Source organism: Coregonus lavaretus, assembly GCF_964263955.1.
Source record: "Coregonus lavaretus genome assembly, contig: HAP1_SCAFFOLD_1978, whole genome shotgun sequence".
In the NCBI taxonomy this organism is placed as follows: Eukaryota; Metazoa; Chordata; class Actinopteri; order Salmoniformes; family Salmonidae; genus Coregonus; species Coregonus lavaretus.
The window spans coordinates 45,983-67,320 of NW_028162503.1; the positions used below are offsets into that span (position 1 = coordinate 45,983).

At 47.1% G+C, this 21,338-nt stretch overlaps 1 protein-coding gene across 1 annotated transcript in view; it reads left to right on the top strand.

Annotated features, from left to right (window-relative positions):
- Nucleotides 1-21,338, top strand: part of LOC311119193 (CCR4-NOT transcription complex subunit 4-like) — a gene marked incomplete at its 3' end in the record, with an annotated part of 78,225 nt that overhangs the window by 40,438 nt on the left and 16,449 nt on the right. Inside the window, exons 3-10 of the mRNA XM_084193927.1 lie at nt 63-260; nt 7,901-7,987; nt 8,536-8,637; nt 13,370-13,495; nt 13,763-13,884; nt 16,509-16,715; nt 19,505-19,580; nt 20,118-20,376. Of these exons, the coding sequence (XP_084050053.1) occupies nt 63-260; nt 7,901-7,987; nt 8,536-8,637; nt 13,370-13,495; nt 13,763-13,884; nt 16,509-16,715; nt 19,505-19,580; nt 20,118-20,376 (1,177 nt within the window). The remainder of the gene's footprint in view (nt 1-62; nt 261-7,900; nt 7,988-8,535; nt 8,638-13,369; nt 13,496-13,762; nt 13,885-16,508; nt 16,716-19,504; nt 19,581-20,117; nt 20,377-21,338) is intronic.

The following is a 21,338-nucleotide window of genomic DNA, read 5'->3' on the forward strand; positions in this document are numbered from 1 at the left end:
GAGGATCCAGCGGTGAAGCCCCCTGTCCATTTATCTAACATGCTCCTCTCTCTCTGTACCAGCCGTACCCAGAGGACCCAGCGGTGTACAAGCCCCTGTCAGCGGAGGAGCTGCAGAGGATAAGGAATGAGAAGAGGGCTAAACAGGTAGAGAGGAAGCAGAAGGTGACGGAGAACAGGAAGCACCTGGCCAGCGTCAGGGTGGTGCAGCGAAACCTGGTCTTCCTGGTGGGGCTGTCGCAGAGACTGGCCGACCCTGAGGTAGGAACACACACACCGACAGACACCCAGAGAACTGAGAATAACACTCCTCAAGGAACGATAGGGAATATTAGTTCACTATCGTCATTATCAAGGACTGCTCTGAGATGATCCTTCCCTCCTTCCTTCCTTCCCTCCTTCCTATAAATTCAGCTAATTAATTAGGACTGTAGAGAGGGAGGGAGGTTGACTCAGTCAGCTCTGAGGGGAACTTGGGGGAGGCAGTGGAGTGTGATATAATCTGTAGAAGATGAGATTATAGAGCAGAGCTAGTTTATGATGTGAAGTAAGACGTATGGGTAATATGCTTTGTTTCCCCTCTGGGGTAGAAATGAACCAGGAATGTTTCATCATTAAAACTCCACAGAAACCACCAACACAACCAAGCACTTCCCTCATTACCCCTCTCACTACCCTGGACTCCTTCCACAGAAACCACCAGCACAACCAACCACTTCCCCCATTACCCCTCTCACTACCCTGGACTCCTTCCACAGAAACCACCAGCACAACCAACCACTTCCCCCATTACCCCTCTCACTACCATGGACTCCTTCCACAGAAACCACCAACACAACCAACCACTTCCCTCATTACCCCTCTCACTACCCTGGACTCCTTCCACAGAAACCACCAACACAACCAAGCACTTCCTTCATTACCCCTCTCACTACCCTGGACTCCTTCCACAGAAACCACCAGCACAACCAACCACTTCCCCCATTACCCCTCTCACAACCCTGGACTCCTTCCACAGAAACCACCAACACAACCAACCACTTCCCCCATTACCCCTCTCACAACCCTGGACTCCTTCCACAGAAACCACCAACACAACCAACCACTTCCTTCATTACCCCTCTCACTACCCTGGACTCCTTCCACAGAAACCACCAACACAACCAACCACTTCCCCCATTACCCCTCTCACTACCCTGGACTCCTTCCACAGAAACCACCAACACAACCAACCACTTCCTTCATTACCCCTCTCACTACCCTGGACTCCTTCCACAGAAACCACCAGCACAACCAACCACTTCCCCCATTACCCCTCTCACAACCCTGGACTCCTTCCACAGAAACCACCAACACAACCAAGCACTTCCTTCATTACCCCTCTCACTACCTTGGACTCCTTCCACAGAAACCACCAGCACAACCAACCACTTCCCCCATTACCCCTCTCACTACCCTGGACTCCTTCCACAGAAACCACCAACACAACCAACCACTTCCCCCATTACCCCTCTCACTACCCTGGACTCCTTCCACAGAAACCACCAGCACAACCAACCACTTCCCCCATTACCCCTCTCACTACCCTGGACTCCTTCCACAGAAACCACCAACACAACCAACCACTTCCCCCATTACCCCTCTCACTACCCTGGACTCCTTCCACAGAAACCACCAGCACAACCAACCACTTCCCCCATTACCCCTCTCACTACCCTGGACTCCTTCCACAGAAACCACCAACACAACCAACCACTTCCTTCATTACCCCTCTCACTACCCTGGACTCCTTCCACAGAAACCACCAGCACAACCAACCACTTCCCCCATTACCCCTCTCACAACCCTGGACTCCTTCCACAGAAACCACCAACACAACCAAGCACTTCCTTCATTACCCCTCTCACTACCTTGGACTCCTTCCACAGAAACCACCAGCACAACCAACCACTTCCCCCATTACCCCTCTCACTACCCTGGACTCCTTCCACAGAAACCACCAACACAACCAACCACTTCCCCCATTACCCCTCTCACTACCCTGGACTCCTTCCACAGAAACCACCAGCACAACCAACCACTTCCCCCATTACCCCTCTCACTACCCTGGACTCCTTCCACAGAAACCACCAACACAACCAACCACTTCCCCCATTACCCCTCTCACTACCCTGGACTCCTTCCACAGAAACCACCAGCACAACCAACCACTTCCCCCATTACCCCTCTCACTACCCTGGACTCCTTCCACAGAAACCACCAACACAACCAAGCACTTCCTTCATTACCCCTCTCACTACCCTGGACTCCTTCCACAGAAACCACCAACACAACCAAGCACTTCCTTCATTACCCCTCTCACTACCTTGGACTCCTTCCACAGAAACCACCAACACAACCAAGCACTTCCTTCATTACCCCTCTCACTACCCTGGACTCCTTCCACAGAAACCACCAACACAACCAACCACTTCCCCCATTACCCCTCTCACTACCCTGGACTCCTTCCACAGAAACCACCAACACAACCAACCACTTCCCTCATTACCCCTCTCACTACCCTGGACTCCTTCCACAGAAACCACCAGCACAACCAACCACTTCCCCCATTACCCCTCTCACAACCCTGGACTCCTTCCACAGAAACCACCAACACAACCAACCACTTCCCCCATTACCCCTCTCACAACCCTGGACTCCTTCCACAGAAACCACCAACACAACCAACCACTTCCTTCATTACCCCTCTCACTACCCTGGACTCCTTCCACAGAAACCACCAACACAACCAACCACTTCCCCCATTACCCCTCTCACTACCCTGGACTCCTTCCACAGAAACCACCAACACAACCAACCACTTCCTTCATTACCCCTCTCACTACCCTGGACTCCTTCCACAGAAACCACCAGCACAACCAACCACTTCCCCCATTACCCCTCTCACAACCCTGGACTCCTTCCACAGAAACCACCAACACAACCAAGCACTTCCTTCATTACCCCTCTCACTACCTTGGACTCCTTCCACAGAAACCACCAGCACAACCAACCACTTCCCCCATTACCCCTCTCACTACCCTGGACTCCTTCCACAGAAACCACCAACACAACCAACCACTTCCCCCATTACCCCTCTCACTACCCTGGACTCCTTCCACAGAAACCACCAGCACAACCAACCACTTCCCCCATTACCCCTCTCACTACCCTGGACTCCTTCCACAGAAACCACCAACACAACCAAGCACTTCCTTCATTACCCCTCTCACTACCCTGGACTCCTTCCACAGAAACCACCAACACAACCAAGCACTTCCTTCATTACCCCTCTCACTACCTTGGACTCCTTCCACAGAAACCACCAGCACAACCAACCACTTCCCCCATTACCCCTCTCACTACCCTGGACTCCTTCCACAGAAACCACCAACACAACCAACCACTTCCCCCATTACCCCTCTCACTACCCTGGACTCCTTCCACAGAAACCACCAACACAACCAACCACTTCCTTCATTACCCCTCTCACTACCCTGGACTCCTTCCACAGAAACCACCAGCACAACCAACCACTTCCCCCATTACCCCTCTCACTACCCTGGACTCCTTCCACAGAAACCACCAGCACAACCAACCACTTCCTTCATTACCCCTCTCACTACCCTGGACTCCTTCCACAGAAACCACCAACACAACCAACCACTTCCCCCATTACCCCTCTCACTACCCTGGACTCCTTCCACAGAAACCACCAACACAACCAACCACTTCCCTCATTACCCCTCTCACTACCCTGGACTCCTTCCACAGAAACCACCAACACAACCAACCACTTCCCCCATTACCCCTCTCACTACCCTGGACTCCTTCCACAGAAACCACCAACACAACCAACCCCTTCCCCCATTACCCCTCTCACTACCCTGGACTCCTTCCACAGAAACCACCAACACAACCAACCACTACCCTCATTACCCCTCTCACTACCCTGGACTCCTTCCACAGAAACCACCAACACAACCAACCACTTCCTTCATTACCCCTCTCACTACCCTGGACTCCTTCCACAGAAACCACCAGCACAACCAACCACTTCCCCCATTACCCCTCTCACTACCCTGGACTCCTTCCACAGAAACCACCAGCACATCCGATCAGAAACCTCCTCACTGCAGATCATGGCAGATGTTTGTTCTCCTTTGAAATGTGTAGCATCAGCCTTTTCCCCTCTAGGTCTGTGTTTCTGTGGTTGTTCTCCAACAGGAAGTAGGAACAACATGCTTAGATGTACAGTAACTGCTTCCTGTACATTGTGGTTTAATCATATCTAAATATAGGCCTAAATCTCTTCAATCACCTTTCAGAAATTAAGATACTTTTCCCCCCCCAGTAGTTTACTTATTGATTAGGCCCCTGACAGGGATTTCTCCCTCATCCCTACTGATGGTGAATTACGCAACACCCCACTGCAGCCTCATTCACCTCTCCCAGTTTATTCTCTATATGAAATCACAGTAGAATAATGTCAATATAACACGCCACTGCATCAGAATAATGTCAATATAACACGCCACTGCATCAGAATAATGTCAATATAACACGTCACTGCAGCCTCATTCACCTCTCCCAGTTTATTCTCTATATGAAATCACAGTAGAATAATGTCAATATAACACCCCACTGCAGCCTCATTCACCTCTCCCAGTTTATTCTCTATATGAAATCACAGTAGAATAATGTCAATATAACACCCCACTGCAGCCTCATTCACCTCTCCCAGTTTATTCTCTATATGAAATCACAGTAGAATAATGTCAATATAACACCCCACTGCAGCCTCATTCACCTCTCCCAGTTTATTCTCTATATGAAATCACAGTAGAATAATGTCAATATAACACCCCACTGCAGCCTCATTCACCTCTCCCAGTTTATTCTCTATATGAAATCACAGTAGAATAATGTCAATATAACACCCCACTGCAGCCTCATTCACCTCTCCCAGTTTATTCTCTATATGAAATCACAGTAGAATAATGTCAATATAACACGCCACTGCAGCCTCATTCACCTCTCCCAGTTTATTCTCTATATGAAATCACAGTAGAATAATGTCAATATAACACCCCACTGCAGCCTCATTCACCTCTCCCAGTTTATTCTCTATATGAAATCACAGTAGATGTCAATATAACACCCCACTGCAGCCTCATTCACCTCTCCCAGTTTATTCTCTATATGAAATCACAGTAGAATGTCAATATAACACGCCACTGCATCAGAATGATGTCAATATAACACGCCACTGCATCAGAATAATGTCAATATAACACGCCACTGCATCAGAGTAATGTCAATATAACACGCCACTGCATCAGAATAATGTCAATATAACACGCCACTGCATCAGAATGATGTCAATATAACACGCCACTGCATCAGAATAATGTCAATATAACACGCCACTGCATCAGAATAATGTCAATATAACACGCCACTGCATCAGAATAATGTCAATATAACACGCCACTGCATCAGAGTAATGTCAATATAACACGCCACTGCATCAGAATAATGTCAATATAACACGCCACTGCATCAGAGTAATGTCAATATAACACGCCACTGCATCAGAATAATGTCAATATAACACGCCACTGCATCAGAATAATGTCAATATAACACGCCACTGCATCAGAATGTCAATATAACATGCCACTGCATCAGAGTAATGTCAATATAACACGCCACTGCATCAGAGTAATGTCAATATAACACGCCACTGCATAAGAATATCACACTGGAATGTTTATGGATTATTACTCCGATAACCACTAGCCTCAAACCAGGGAATGTTTATGGATTATTACTCAGATAACCACTAGCCTCAAACCAGGGAATGTTTATGGATTATTACTCAGATAACCACGAGCCTCAAACCAGGGAATGTTTATGGATTATTACTCAGATAACCACTAGCCTCAAACCAGGGAATGTTTATGGATTATTACTCAGATAACCACTAGCCTCAAACCAGGGAATGTTTATGGATTATTACTCAGATAACCACTAGCCTCAAACCAGGGAATGTTTATGGATTATTACTCAGATAACCACTAGCCTCAAACCAGGGAATGTTTATGGATTATTACTCCGATAACCACTAGCCTCAAACCAGGGAATGTTTATGGATTATTACTCAGATAACCACTAGCCTCAAACCAGGGAATGTTTATGGATTATTACTCAGATAACCACTAGCCTCAAACCAGGGAATGTTTATGGATTATTACTCAGATAACCACTAGCCTCAAACCAGGGAATGTTTATGGATTATTACTCAGATAACCACGAGCCTCAAACCAGGGAATGTTTATGGATTATTACTCAGATAACCACTAGCCTCAAACCAGGGAATGTTTATGGATTATTACTCAGATAACCACTAGCCTCAAACCAGGGAATGTTTATGGATTATTACTCAGATAACCACTAGCCTCAAACCAGGGAATGTTTATGGATTATTACTCAGATAACCACTAGCCTCGAACCAGGGAATGTTTATGGATTATTACTCAGATAACCACTAGCCTCGAACCAGGGAATGTTTGTGGATTATTACTCAGATAACCACTAGCCTCAAACCAGGGAATGTTTATGGATTATTACTCAGATAACCACTAGCCTCAAACCAGGGAATGTTTATGGATTATTACTCAGATAACCACTAGCCTCAAACCAGGGAATGTTTATGGATTATTACTCAGATAACCACTAGCCTCAAACCAGGGAATGTTTATGGATTATTACTCAGATAACCACTAGCCTCAAACCAGGGAATGTTTATGGATTATTACTCAGATAACCACTAGCCTCAAACCAGGGAATGTTTATGGATTATTACTCAGATAACCACTAGCCTCAAACCAGGGAATGTTTATGGATTATTACTCAGATAACCACTAGCCTCAAACCAGGGAATGTTTATGGATTATTACTCAGATAACCACTATCCTCAAACCAGGGAATGTTTATGGATTATTACTCAGATAACCACTAGCCTCAAACCAGGGAATGTTTATGGATTATTACTCAGATAACCACTAGCCTCGAACCAGGGAATGTTTATGGATTATTACTCAGATAACCACTAGCCTCAAACCAGGGAATGTTTATGGATTATTACTCAGATAACCACTAGCCTCAAACCAGGGAATGTTTATGGATTATTACTCAGATAACCACTAGCCTCGAACCAGGGAATGTTTATGGATTATTACTCAGATAACCACTAGCCTCAAACCAGGGAATGTTTATGGATTATTACTCAGATAACCACTAGCCTCAAACCAGGGAATGTTTATGGATTATTACTCAGATAACCACTAGCCTCGAACCAGGGAATGTTTGTGGATTATTACTCAGATAACCACTATCCTCAAACCAGGGAATGTTTATGGATTATTACTCAGATAACCACTAGCCTCAAACCAGGGAATGTTTATGGATTATTACTCAGATAACCACTAGCCTCAAACCAGGGAATGTTTATGGATTATTACTCAGATAACCACTAGCCTCAAACCAGGGAATGTTTCTGGATTATTACTCAGATAACCACTAGCCTCAAACCAGGGAATGTTTATGGATTATTACTCAGATAACCACTAGCCTCAAACCAGGGAATGTTTATGGATTATTACTCAGATAACCACTAGCCTCAAACCAGGGAATGTTTATGGATTATTACTCAGATAACCACTAGCCTCAAACCAGGGAAGAATATGTAACTGTTTTGGAGCATAATTGACTGTTGTAACATGATTATAAGGGTCATGTTTGACCATGTTTTTAGATAGGATATGTAGTTTGGCTAACAGTTTCTCTGTCCATCCCAGGTTCTAAAGAGGCCGGAGTATTTTGTGAAGTTTGGGAAGGTCCATAAAGTGGTCATCAACAACAGCACCTCATACGCTGGCTCGCAGGTGAGGGGCGGGAACTTCCTGTGGGCGAAGATGATTGACAGCAGGTGTTGTAGTTAATTGATGGGTTGGTTGATTGAGTGCATTAGAAATGCATTACTAGCACCATATATGGCCTCCCGAGTGGTGCAGTGGTCTAAGGCACTGCATCGCAGTGCTAGCTGTGCCACTAGAGATCCTGGTTCGAATCCAGGCTCTGTCGTAGCCGGCCGCGACCGGGAGACCCATGGGGGCGGCGCACAATTGGCCCAGCGTCGTCCAGGGTATGGGAGGGAATGGCTGGCAGGGATGTAGCTCAGTTGGTAGAGCATGGCATTTTGCAACGCCAGGGTTGTGGGTTCGATTCCCACGGGGGGCCAGTATGGAAAATACAAATAATGTATGCACTCACTTAACTGTAAGTCGCTCTGGATAAGAGCGTCTGCTAAATGACTAAAATGTAAATGTAAATATACAGCCATAACACTCAGTGCAATAGCAGTACATAAAGTACCCAGATTGATTGATTGACACACTGATTGATCCAGTCATTGTCTTGGTCTTGTCCCCAGGGTCCTAGTGCCAGTGCCTATGTCACCTACATCCGGTCAGAAGACGCCCTCAGAGCAATACAGTGTGTCAACAACCTGGTAGTAGATGGCAGAACACTGAAGGTAAGCTGGGAAGAGATACAACGGTAATACACATCTAGTCTATGCACAGACAAAAAAATCAAATCAAGCATCTCTGCATCAGATTAACATTTGAAATGTCAGCTTCTCTGCTGTGAGTTATACACCTTTCTCATTTACGGTATGTTGGCTGTAAAAACAATTGGGCAATGTTTTATAATCCCCTTTCCAACAGCCACAATTTTTACCTCTTTCTTGTCGGCATTCACTTTTTATATAGCCATTGCTTAGGAGCGAGATACATTCAACTTTGACCCTGTTGTTGGTATCGTTGTCATGGTAACCCAAATGTGACAGCAGCGAGTTCTAAATCCCTCAGACGATGCACTGCTTTTCATTACTTCACGTTCACAACAGTCAGTTAGCAGCTCGCCATACTTTAGTTAGCACCTCGCCATACTTTAGTTAGCACCTCGCCATACTTTAGTTAGCAGCTCGCCATACTTTAGTTAGCAGCTCGCCATACTTTAGTTAGCACCTCGCCATACTTTAGTTAGCAGCTCGCCATACTTTAGTTAGCAGCTCGCCATACTTTAGTTAGCACCTCGCCATACTTTAGTTAGCACCTCGCCATACTTTAGTTAGCAGCTCGCCATACTTCAGTTAGCAGCTCGCCATACTTCAGTTAGCAGCTCGCCATACTTTAGTTAGCAGCTCGCCATACTTCAGTTAGCAGCTCGCCATACTTCAGTTAGCAGCTCGCCATACTTTAGTTAGCACCTCGCCATACTTTAGTTAGCACCTCGCCATACTTCAGTTAGCAGCTCATACTTCAGTTAGCAGCTCGCCATACTTTAGTTAGCAGCTCGCCATACTTCAGTTAGCAGCTCGCCATACTTTAGTTAGCAGCTCGCCATACTTCAGTTAGCAGCTCGCCATACTTTAGTTAGCAGCTCGCCATACTTCAGTTAGCAGCTCGCCATACTTCAGTTAGCAGCTCGCCATACTTTAGTTAGCAGCTCGCCATACTTTAGTTAGCAGCTCGCCATACTTTAGTTAGCAGCTCACCATACTTCAGTTAGCAGCTCGCCATACTTTAGTTAGCACCTCGCCATACTTTAGTTAGCACCTCGCCATACTTTAGTTAGCACCTCGCCATACTTCAGTTAGCAGCTCGCCATACTTCAGTTAGCAGCTCGCCATACTTTAGTTAGCAGCTCGCCATACTTCAGTTAGCAGCTCGCCATACTTTAGTTAGCAGCTCGCCATACTTCAGTTAGCAGCTCGCCATACTTTAGTTAGCAGCTCGCCATACTTCAGTTAGCAGCTCGCCATACTTTAGTTAGCAGCTCGCCATACTTCAGTTAGCAGCTCGCCATACTTCAGTTAGCAGCTCGCCATACTTCAGTTAGCAGCTCGCCATACTTTAGTTAGCACCTCGCCATACTTTAGTTAGCAGCTCGCCATACTTCAGTTAGCAGCTCGCCATACTTTAGTTAGCAGCTCGCCATACTTTAGTTAGCACCTCGCCATACTTTAGTTAGCAGCTCGCCATACTTTAGTTAGCAGCTCACCATACTTTAGTTAGCAGCTCGCCATACTTTAGTTAGCAGCTCACCATACTTTAGTTAGCAGCTCACCATACTTTAGTTAGCAGCTCGCCATACTTTAGTTAGCAGCTCACCATACTTTAGTTAGCAGCTCACCATACTTGTAAATAATTACCTTGTAATGTGTTTAATTTTTCTGTTATGGTCAATAAAAATGTGGCTACAGTTAAACTCAAATGTTGTCAGGTATGTTCTGGTAATTATATGAGCTGGATAGCTAGTTAACAATCTAGCAACTAACCAAAACTGTCTAGAAAGTTGATTTTAGTTGCCTGGCTTGTTAGATTGACATATACAGACTGTTTGGACCAGGTTGCTGCCATGTCATGCAGACTGTTTGGACCAGGCTGATGAGATGTCATGCAGACTGTTTGGACCAGGCTGATAAGATGTCATGCAGACTGTTTGGACCAGGATGCTGATGAGATGTCATGCAGACTGTTTAGACCAGGCTGATGAGATGTCATGCAGACTGTTTGGACCAGGATGCTGATGAGATGTCATGCAGACTGTTTGGACCAGGATGCTGATGAGATGTCATGCAGACTGTTTGGACCAGGATGCTGATGAGATGTCATGCAGACTGTTTGGACCAGGCTGATGAGATGTCATGCAGACTGTTTGGACCAGGCTGATGAGATGTCATGCAGACTGTTTGGACCAGGCTGCTGCCATGTCATGCAGACTGTTAGAACCAGGATGCTGATGAGATGTCATGCAGACTGTTTGGACCAGGATGCTGATGAGATGTCATGCAGACTGTTTGGACCAGGATGCTGATGAGATGACATGCAGACTGTTTGGACCAGGATGCTGATGAGATGACATGCAGACTGTTTGGACCAGGATGCTGATGAGATGTCATGCAGACTGTTTGGACCAGGATGCTGATGAGATGTCATGCAGACTGTTTGGACCAGGCTGATGAGATGTCATGCAGACTGTTTGGACCAGGCTGATGAGATGTCATGCAGACTGTTTGGACCAGGATGCTGATGAGATGTCATGCAGACTGTTTGGACCAGGATGCTGATGAGATGTCATGCAGACTGTTTGGGTCAGGCTGATGAGATGTCATGCAGACTGTTTGGACCAGGATGCTGATGAGATGTCATCTAGACTGTTTGGATCAGGCTGATGAGATGTCATGCAGACTGTTTGGACCAGGATGCTGATGAGATGTCATGCAGACTGTTTGGACCAGGATGCTGATGAGATGTCATGCAGACTGTTTGGACCAGGCTGATGAGATGTCATGCAGACTGTTTGGACCAGGATGCTGATGAGATGTCATGCAGACTGTTTGGACCAGGATGCTGATGAGATGTCATGCAGACTGTTTGGACCAGGCTGATGAGATGTCATGTAGACTGTTTGGACCAGGATGCTGATGAGATGTCATGCAGACTGTTTGGACCAGGATGCTGATGATATGTCATGCAGACTGTTTGGACCAGGATGCTGATGAGATGTCATGCAGACTGTTTGGACCAGGCTGATGAGATGTCATGCAGACTGTTTGGACCAGGCTGATGAGATGTCATGCAGACTGTTTGGACCAGGATGCTGATGAGATGTCATGCAGACTGTTTGGACCAGGATGCTGATGAGATGTCATGCAGACTGTTTGGACCAGGATGCTGATGAGATGTCATGTAGACTGTTTAGACCAGGCTGATGAGATGTCACGCAGACTGTTTGGACCAGGATGCTGATGAGATGTCACGCAGACTGTTTGGACCAGGATGCTGATGAGATGTCACGCAGACTGTTTGGACCAGGATGCTGATGAGATGTCACGCAGACTGTTTGGACCAGGATGCTGATGAGATGTCATGCAGACTGTTTGGACCAGGCTGATGAGATGTCATGCAGACTGTTTGGACCAGGATGCTGATGAGATGTCATGCAGACTGTTTGGACCAGGATGCTGATGAGATGTCATGCAGACTGTTTGGACCAGGATGCTGATGAGATGTCATGCAGACTGTTTGGACCAGGATGCTGATGAGATGTCATGCAGACTGTTTGGACCAGGATGCTGATGAGATGTCATGCAGACTGTTTGGACCAGGCTGATGAGATGTCACGCAGACTGTTTAGACCAGGCTGATGAGATGTCACGCAGACTGTTTGGACCAGGAGGCTGATGAGATGTCACGCAGACTGTTTGGACCAGGATGCTGATGAGATGTCACGCAGACTGTTTGGACCAGGATGCTGATGAGATGTCATGCAGACTGTTTGGACCAGGCTGATGAGATGTCATGCAGACTGTTTGGACCAGGCTGATGAGATGTCATGCAGACTGTTTGGACCAGGATGCTGATGAGATGTCATGCAGACTGTTTGGACCAGGATGCTGATGAGATGTCATGCAGACTGTTTGGACCAGGCTGATGAGATGTCATGCAGACTGTTTGGACCAGGATGCTGATGAGATGTCATGCTGACTGTTTGGACCAGGCTGATGAGATGTCATGCAGACTGTTTGGACCAGGATGCTGAGATGTCACGCAGACTGTTTGGACCAGGCTGATGAGATGTCATGCAGACTGTTTGGACCAGGATGCTGATGAGATGTCATGCAGACTGTTTGGACCAGGCTGATGAGATGTCATGCAGACTGTTTGGACCAGGCTGATGAGATGTCATGCAGACTGTTTGGACCAGGCTGATGAGATGTCATGCAGACTGTTTGGACCAGGATGCTGATGAGATGTCATGCCGTTTTTCATAATGACAAGGACAAGTTTGATGTTGGACAACAACAATAGAATGTTCCTGATTTTAATGCGTGCCGAAGCAGGTAAGATGAAAGGGGAGGTTTACACTGAGGCGTTAGCGGGACTCTTAAACATATTACCGCATTCATGACTTCCTCAGTTGGCGGAAATAAAAGTACAGGCTTTGTTACCGGCAATACCTTTTCCAAAATAAAGAAAAGTTGGAGAACAAGTTGGTGGTAAAGATAACGACTTTTCGTCTTGGTTTGAAAGGGGTTTTACTTTTCATTTTGTTGAGGATATGAAGACATTTCCCATTTTTCCACTTGGTGTTCAATCAAGATCCCCGTCTTGGGGGAATTATTGCCAAGCGTGTGTAGTACATGTGGATGTCTGGTGCCTAGTTTGATTGACCTAAAGAACTGTTGTTTTCTACAGGCTTCGTTAGGGACTACAAAATACTGCAGCTACTTTCTAAAGAGCACGCAGTGTCCCAAGCCTGACTGCATGTATCTCCACGAGCTGGGGGATGAGGCGGCCAGCTTCACCAAAGAGGAAATGCAGGTAAGCTGACCAATTCAATACTTTAGTAAGGCTCTTTCTCAATTCATCTTTCCTCCAATCCTCACATCCTACCTCAAAACGCATTGTAGAAGGTCTGAGGGGAGGGACCTGGGACGTTCTCCTCCAATAGGGGTTGAGGAGGCGGCGAGGAGGCGGGAGGCGATGAACTAGGAAGTCCAAGGTTGTAGTAGTGCAGACTAGTGTGGACTGCACACCAGGTTTGACCCTCCTAACCTGGTCCTTGTGTTGCTTTGTGTCGTCTGTCAGGTGGGGAAGCACCAGGAGTATGAGCAGAAGCTGTTACAGGATCTGTACCAGAACCCCATCTTTACCACCCAGGCCTCAGGAGGGGAGACGACCAAGAGCTCTAACCCCAGCTCTTTACAGAGGTAGGCTAAGAGCTCTAACCCCAGCTCTTTACAGAGGTAGGCTAAGAGCTCTAACCCCAGCTCTTTACATAGGTAGGCTAAGAGCTCTACACCCAGCTCTTTACAGAGGTAGGCTAAGAGCTCTACACCCAGCTCTTTACAGAGGTAGGCTAAGAGCTCTACACCCAGCTCTTTACAGAGGTAGGCTAAGAGCTCTAACCCCAGCTCTTTACAGAGGGAGGCTAAGAGCTCTAACCCCAGCTCTTTACAGAGGTAGGCTAAGAGCTCTACACCCAGCTCTTTACAGAGGGAGGCTAAGAGCTCTACACCCAGCTCTTTACAGAGGGAGGCTAAGAGCTCTACACCCAGCTCTTTACAGAGGGAGGCTAAGAGCTCTAACCCCAGCTCTTTACAGAGGGAGGCTAAGAGCTCTACACCCAGCTCTTTACAGAGGGAGGCTAAGAGCTCTACACCCAGCTCTTTACAGAGGGAGGCTAAGAGCTCTAACCCCAGCTCTTTACAGAGGGAGGCTAAGAGCTCTAACCCCAGCTCTTTACAGAGGGAGGCTAAGAGCTCTAACCCCAGCTCTTTACAGAGGGAGGCTAAGAGCTCTACACCCAGCTCTTTACAGAGGGAGGCTAAGAGCTCTACACCCAGCTCTTTACAGAGGTAGGCTAAGAGCTCTACACCCAGCTCTTTACAGAGGTAGGCTAAGAGCTCTACACCCAGCTCTTTACAGAGGGAGGCTAAGAGCTCTACACCCAGCTCTTTACAGAGGTAGGCTAAGAGCTCTACACCCAGCTCTTTACAGAGGGAGGCTAAGAGCTCTACACCCAGCTCTTTACAGAGGTAGGCTAAGAGCTCTAACCCCAGCTTTTTACAGAGGTAGGCTAAGAGCTCTAACCCCAGCTCTTTACAAAGGTAGGCTAAGAGCTCTAACCCCAGCTCTTTACAGAGGTAGGCTAAGAGCTCTAACCCCAGCTTTTTACAGAGGTAGACTAAGAGCTCTAACCCCAGCTCTTTACAGAGGTAGGCTAAGAGCTCTACACCAAGCTCTTTACAGAGGTAGGCTAAGATCTCTAACCCCAGCTCTTTACAGAGGTAGGCTAAGATCTCTAACCCCAGCTCTTTACAGAGGGAGGCTAAGAGCTCTAACCCCAGCTCTTTACAGAGGTAGGCTAAGAGCTCTAACCCCAGCTCTTTACAGAGGTAGGCTAAGAGCTCTACACCCAGCTCTTTACAGAGGGAGGCTAAGAGCTCTAACCCCAGCTCTTTACAGAGGTAGGCTAAGAGCTCTACACCCAGCTCTTTACAGAGGTAGGCTAAGAGCTCTAACCCCAGCTCTTTACAGAGGGAGGCTAAGAGCTCTACACCCAGCTCTTTACAGAGGTAGGCTAAGAGCTCTAACCCCAGCTCTTTACAGAGGGAGGCTAAGAGCTCTACACCCAGCTCTTTACAGAGGGAGGCTAAGAGCTCTACACCCAGCTCTTTACAGAGGGAGGCTAAGAGCTCTACACCCAGCTCTTTACAGAGGGAGGCTAAGAGCTCTACACCCAGCTCTTTACAGAGGTAGGCTAAGAGCTCTACACCCAGCTCTTTACAGAGGTAGGCTAAGAGCTCTACACCCAGCTCTTTACAGAGGGAGGCTAAGAGCTCTACACCCAGCTCTTTACAGAGGTAGGCTAAGAGCTCTACACCCAGCTCTTTACAGAGGGAGGCTAAGAGCTCTACACCCAGCTCTTTACAGAGGGAGGCTAAGAGCTCTACACCCAGCTCTTTACAGAGGGAGGCTAAGAGCTCTACACCCAGCTCTTTACAGAGGGAGGCTAAGAGCTCTACACCCAGCTCTTTACAGAGGTAGGCTAAGAGCTCTACACCCAGCTCTTTACAGAGGGAGGCTAAGAGCTCTACACCCAGCTCTTTACAGAGGGAGGCTAAGAGCTCTACACCCAGCTCTTTACAGAGGGAGGCTAAGAGCTCTACACCCAGCTCTTTACAGAGGTAGGCTAAGAGCTCTAACCCCAGCTCTTTACAGAGGTAGGCTAAGAGCTCTACACCCAGCTCTTTACAGAGGTAGGCTAAGAGCTCTAAACCCAGCTCTTTACAGAGGGAGGCTAAGAGCTCTAACCCCAGCTCGTTACAGAGGGAGGCTAAGAGCTCTACACCCAGCTCTTTACAGAGGTAGGCTAAGAGCTCTACACCCAGCTCTTTACAGAGGTAGGCTAAGAGCTCTAACCCCAGCTCGTTACAGAGGTAGGCTAAGAGCTCTACACCCAGCTCTTTACAGAGGTAGGCTAAGAGCTCTAACTCCAGCTCTTTACAGAGGTAGGCTAAGAGCTCTAACTCCAGCTCTTTACAGAGGTAGGCTAACCTGGGCTCCATTTTGATGCCTGACACTTGACTGATGTCTTTTGAAGAGCTGAGATTGACTCTTGACTCGTGGTACATTAGTCTTCCTTCTCTGCCCCTCCTCCTTTCCCCCCAATTACTCACTATTCCTTCCCCTCTTTCCCCCTCTCTATTCCTTATATCTCTCTTCCCCTCTTTCCCCCTCTCTCTCTTTCCCTCTTTCCCCCTCTCTCTCCTTCTATCTCTCTTCCCCTCTTTCCCCCTCTCTCTCTTTCCCTCTCTCCTCTTCTCTACAGATCCAACAGTAACAGTAGTCATGGACAAGACGTTTGGCCAACGTTACAACCCACGGGGAAGACAACCAATGGTCTGTCAGAGCACCGTAAGAGCCCGCCGTTGGACTCTGACCACATGCCACCGGATGGACCGGAATGTGACGTGGGTCTGGGTCTGGGCTCTGTGTCTGGCCTCTCACCCTTCTCCTCAAGCTGTGACCCCCCCAGGTAAAGGACCGTACACACTTCACGCAATTTATGAAAGCGCAGCGACGGAGCGTCGTTTTCACACGTACTTCTACATACTTTTGAGTAGCTAAAATGTTGTAAGGCACTGTATACGACGCTCCATCTCTCTGTGTGCCGCAGCCCTAAACATCCATCCACTGACATATTAACTCCCTAACCCATTTACACACAGCTTATTTTCTAAAGGGTGAACTGAAACGTTTTGAAACAGTCAAAGAAAAATGACTAACATTAGATGTCAAGAGAGAAGTAGAATTTTAATTCATCCTGTTCCAGAATAACTCCTTCAAACCTCCAAGATGCTCTGATGGTGTTGCTGTTATCTGTCATCTACTGGTGTTATCTATCATCTACTGGTGTTGCTGTTATCTGTCATCTACTGGTGTTGCTGTTATCTGTCATCTACTGGTGTTGCTGTTATCTGTCATCTACTGGTGTTGCTGGTATCTGTCATCTACTGGTGTTGCTGTTATCTATCATATACTGGTGTTGCTGTTATCTATCATCTACTGGTGTTGCTGTTATCTGTCATCTACTGGTGTTGCTGTTATCTGTCATCTACTGGTGTTGCTGTTATCTGTCATCTACTGGTGTTGCTGTTATCTGTCATCTACTGGTGTTGCTGTTATCTATCATCTACTGGTGTTGCTGTTATCTATCATCTACTGGTGTTGCTGTTATCTGTCATCTACTGGTGTTGCTGTTATCTGTCATCTACTGGTGTTGCTGTTATCTGTCATCTACTGGTGTTGCTGTTATCTGTCATCTACTGGTGTTGCTGTTATCTGTCATCTACTGGTGTTGCTGTTATCTATCATCTACTGGTGTTGCTGTTATCTGTCATCTACTGGTGTTGCTGTTATCTGTCATCTACTGGTGTTGCTGTTATCTGTCATCTACTGGTGTTGCTGTTATCTATCATATACTGGTGTTATCTGTCATCTACTGGTGTTATCTGTCATCTACTGGTGTTGCTGTTATCTGTCATCTACTGGTGTTGCTGTTATCTATCATCTACTGGTGTTGCTGTTATCTGTCATCTACTGGTGTTATCTGTCATCTACTGGTGTTGCTGTTATCTGTCATCTACTGGTGTTGCTGTTATCTATCATCTACTGGTGTTATCTGTCATCTACTGGTGTTGCTGTTATCTGTCATCTACTGGTGTTATCTGTCATCTACTGGTGTTGCTGTTATCTGTCATCTACTGGTGTTATCTGTCATCTACTGGTGTTGCTGTTATCTGTCATCTACTGGTGTTGCTGTTATCTGTCATCTACTGGTGTTGCTGTTATCTGTCATCTACTGGTGTTGCTGTTATCTGTCATCTACTGGTGTTATCTGTCATCTACTGGTGTTGCTGTTATCTGTCATCTACTGGTGTTATCTGTCATCTACTGGTGTTGCTGTTATCTGTCATCTACTGGTGTTGCTGTTATCTCTCATCTACTGGTGTTATCTGTCATCTACTGGTGTTGCTGTTATCTGTCATCTACTGGTGTTGCTGTTATCTGTCATCTACTGGTGTTGCTGTTATCTGTCATCTACTGGTGTTGCTGTTATCTGTCATCTACTGGTGTTTCTGTTATCTATCATCTACTGGTGTTGCTGTTATCTGTCATCTACTGGTGTTGCTGTTATCTATCATCTACTGGTGTTGCTGTTATCTATCATCTACTGGTGTTGCTGTTATCTGTCATCTACTGGTGTTGCTGTTATCTGTCATCTACTGGTGTTATCTGTCATCTACTGGTGTTGCTGTTATCTGTCATCTACTGGTGTTATCTGTCATCTACTGGTGTTGCTGTTATCTGTCATCTACTGGTGTTGCTGTTATCTGTCATCTACTGGTGTTGCTGTTATCTGTCATCTACTGGTGTTATCTGTCATCTACTGGTGTTATCTGTCATCTACTGGTGTTGCTGTTATCTGTCATCTACTGGTGTTGCTGTTATCTGTCATCTACTGGTGTTGCTGTTATCTGTCATCTACTGGTGTTGCTGTTATCTATCATCTACTGGTGTTATCTGTCATCTACTGGTGTTGCTGTTATCTGTCATCTACTGGTGTTGCTGTTATCTGTCATCTACTGGTGTTGCTGTTATCTGTCATCTACTGGTGTTATCTGTCATCTACTGGTGTTATCTGTCATCTACTGGTGTTGCTGTTATCTGTCATCTACTGGTGTTGCTGTTATCTATCATCTACGGGTGTTGCTGTTATCTGTCATCTACTGGTGTTGCTGTTATCTATCATCTACTGGTGTTATCTGTCATCTACTGGTGTTGCTGTTATCTGTCATCTACTGGCGTTGCTGTTATCTGTCATCTACTAATCGCCCAACATCAGTGCCCGACCTCACTAATGCTCTTGTGGCTGAATGGAAGCAAGTCCCCGCAGCAATGTTCCAACATCTAGTGGAAAGCCTTCACAGAAGAGTGGAGGCTGTTATAGCAGCAAAGGGGGGGGGGACCAACTTCATGTTAATGCCCATGATTTTGGAATGAGATGTTGGACGGGCAGGTGTCCACATGCTTTTGGTCATGTAGTGTATTTAGACATTGTGGCTATGTGGTCATCCTCGCCACACCATGGTGGTTCTAACAACAGGTTGCTCTGTGGTCATCCTCGCCCCACCGTGGTGGTTCTAACAACAGGTTGCTCTGTGGTCATCCTCGCCCCACCGTGGTGGTTCTAACAACAGGTTGCTCTGTGGTCATCCTCGCCACACCATGGTGGTTCTAACAACAGGTTGCTGTGTCTTTCAGCCCCGGTGACGCTCTGCCAGACTTCATCAGTAGTAGTGCCACACAACATGGAGACTCCTCAGAACATCACAACCTGGTAAGACTGACAACCTTTAGTCTGTTCAGGGCTCGGAATGTGATGTCAATGTTGGTCAGTATTTATTTGACCTCAGACTTGGTAGATGGGAATCTGCAGAGCAGCAGCTTATCTGTTGCCTCCTAGACATCCTGATTTGAAAAGCTATTTTCTTTCATTAAACTAATCAGTGTTGCTGACTAATGGTCGGGGCGGCAGGTAGCTTAGTGGCTAAGAGCGTTGTGCCAGTAATCGAAAGGTCGCTGGTTCTAATCCCCGAGCCGACTAGGTGAAAAATCTGCCGATGTGCCCTTGAGCAAGGCACTTAACCCTAATTGCTCATGTAAGTCGCTCTGGATAAGAGCGTCTGCTAAATGACGTAAATGTAAATGTAAATGTAAATGTTTATTCAGTTTATTCATTCTAATATGATCAAGATCAGACTGACTCCCTCCCTCCCTCCCCCATATCTCCCTCCCTCCCCTCTCTCTCTCTCTCCCTCCCTCCATCTCTCTCTCTCATCTCTCTCTTCCTCCCCCATCTCTCTCTCTCTCTCAGCTCCCAGACAGTGACTCTCCGTCGCCCCCTCCTGTCCTCCCCGGCCCTCCTGGTTTCTCCAAAGCCAACCAAGTGGTTCCCATCAGTGTAGCTGGTCTGACTGCCCGTTCTCCCTTCCAGGGGGCTGCCGCCGAGTCCCAGTCTCTGTTCTCAGACAATAGTAACTTCCGCCATCCTAACCCCATCCCCAGCGCCGCCACGCATAACAACCACGACACCTGGCCCACCGCACCCGAACCACACAGCCTCTTCACATCAGGTAGAGTGGGGACCCTACCTGCATTATAGATTACAAAAGTATCTATTTTCTATCTGAATACGTTATGAATGGGAGATCTATACTCTTTTTGATCATTTAATCTAATTGATTTAATGGTGATTTTATTTGTGAGTCCAAATGTCTAGCCTAGTGATGAGGCAGTCTAGCTAGTGATGAGGCAGTATAGCCTAGTGATGAGGCAGTCTAGCCTAGTGATGAGGCAGTCTAGCCTAGTGATGAGGCAGTCTAGCCTAGTGATGAGGCAGTCTAGCCTAGTGATGAGGCAGTCTAGCCTAGTGATGAGGCAGTCTAGCCTAGTGATGAGGCAGTCTAGCCTAGTGACGAGGCAGTCTAGCCTAGTGATGAGGCAGTCTAGCCTAGTGATGAGGCAGTCTAGCCTAGTGATGAGGCAGTCTAGCCTAGTGATGAGGCAGTCTAGCCTAGTGACGAGGCAGTCTAGCCTAGTGACGAGGCAGTCTAGCCTAGTGATGAGGCAGTCTAGCCTAGTGATGAGGCAGTCTAGCCTAGTGATGAGGCAGTCTAGCCTGGTGATGAGGCAGTCTAGCCTAGTGATGAGGCAGTCTAGCCTAGTGATGAGGCAGTCTAGCCTAGTGACGAGGCAGTCTAGCCTAGTGACGAGGCAGTCTAGCCTAGTGATGAGGCAGTCTAGCCTAGTGATGAGGCAGTCTAGCCTAGTGATGAGGCAGTCTAGCCTGGTGATGAGGCAGTCTAGCCTGGTGATGAGGCAGTCTAGCCTAGTGATGAGGCAGTCTAGCCTAGTGATGAGGCAGTCTAGCCTGGTGATGAGGCAGTCTAGCCTGGTGATGAGGCAGTCTAGCCTGGTGATGAGGCAGTCTAGCCTGGTGATGAGGCAGTCTAGCCTAGTGATGAGGCAGTCTAGCTAGTGATGAGGCAGTCTAGCCTAGTGATGAGGCAGTCTAGCCTAGTGATGAGGCAGTCTA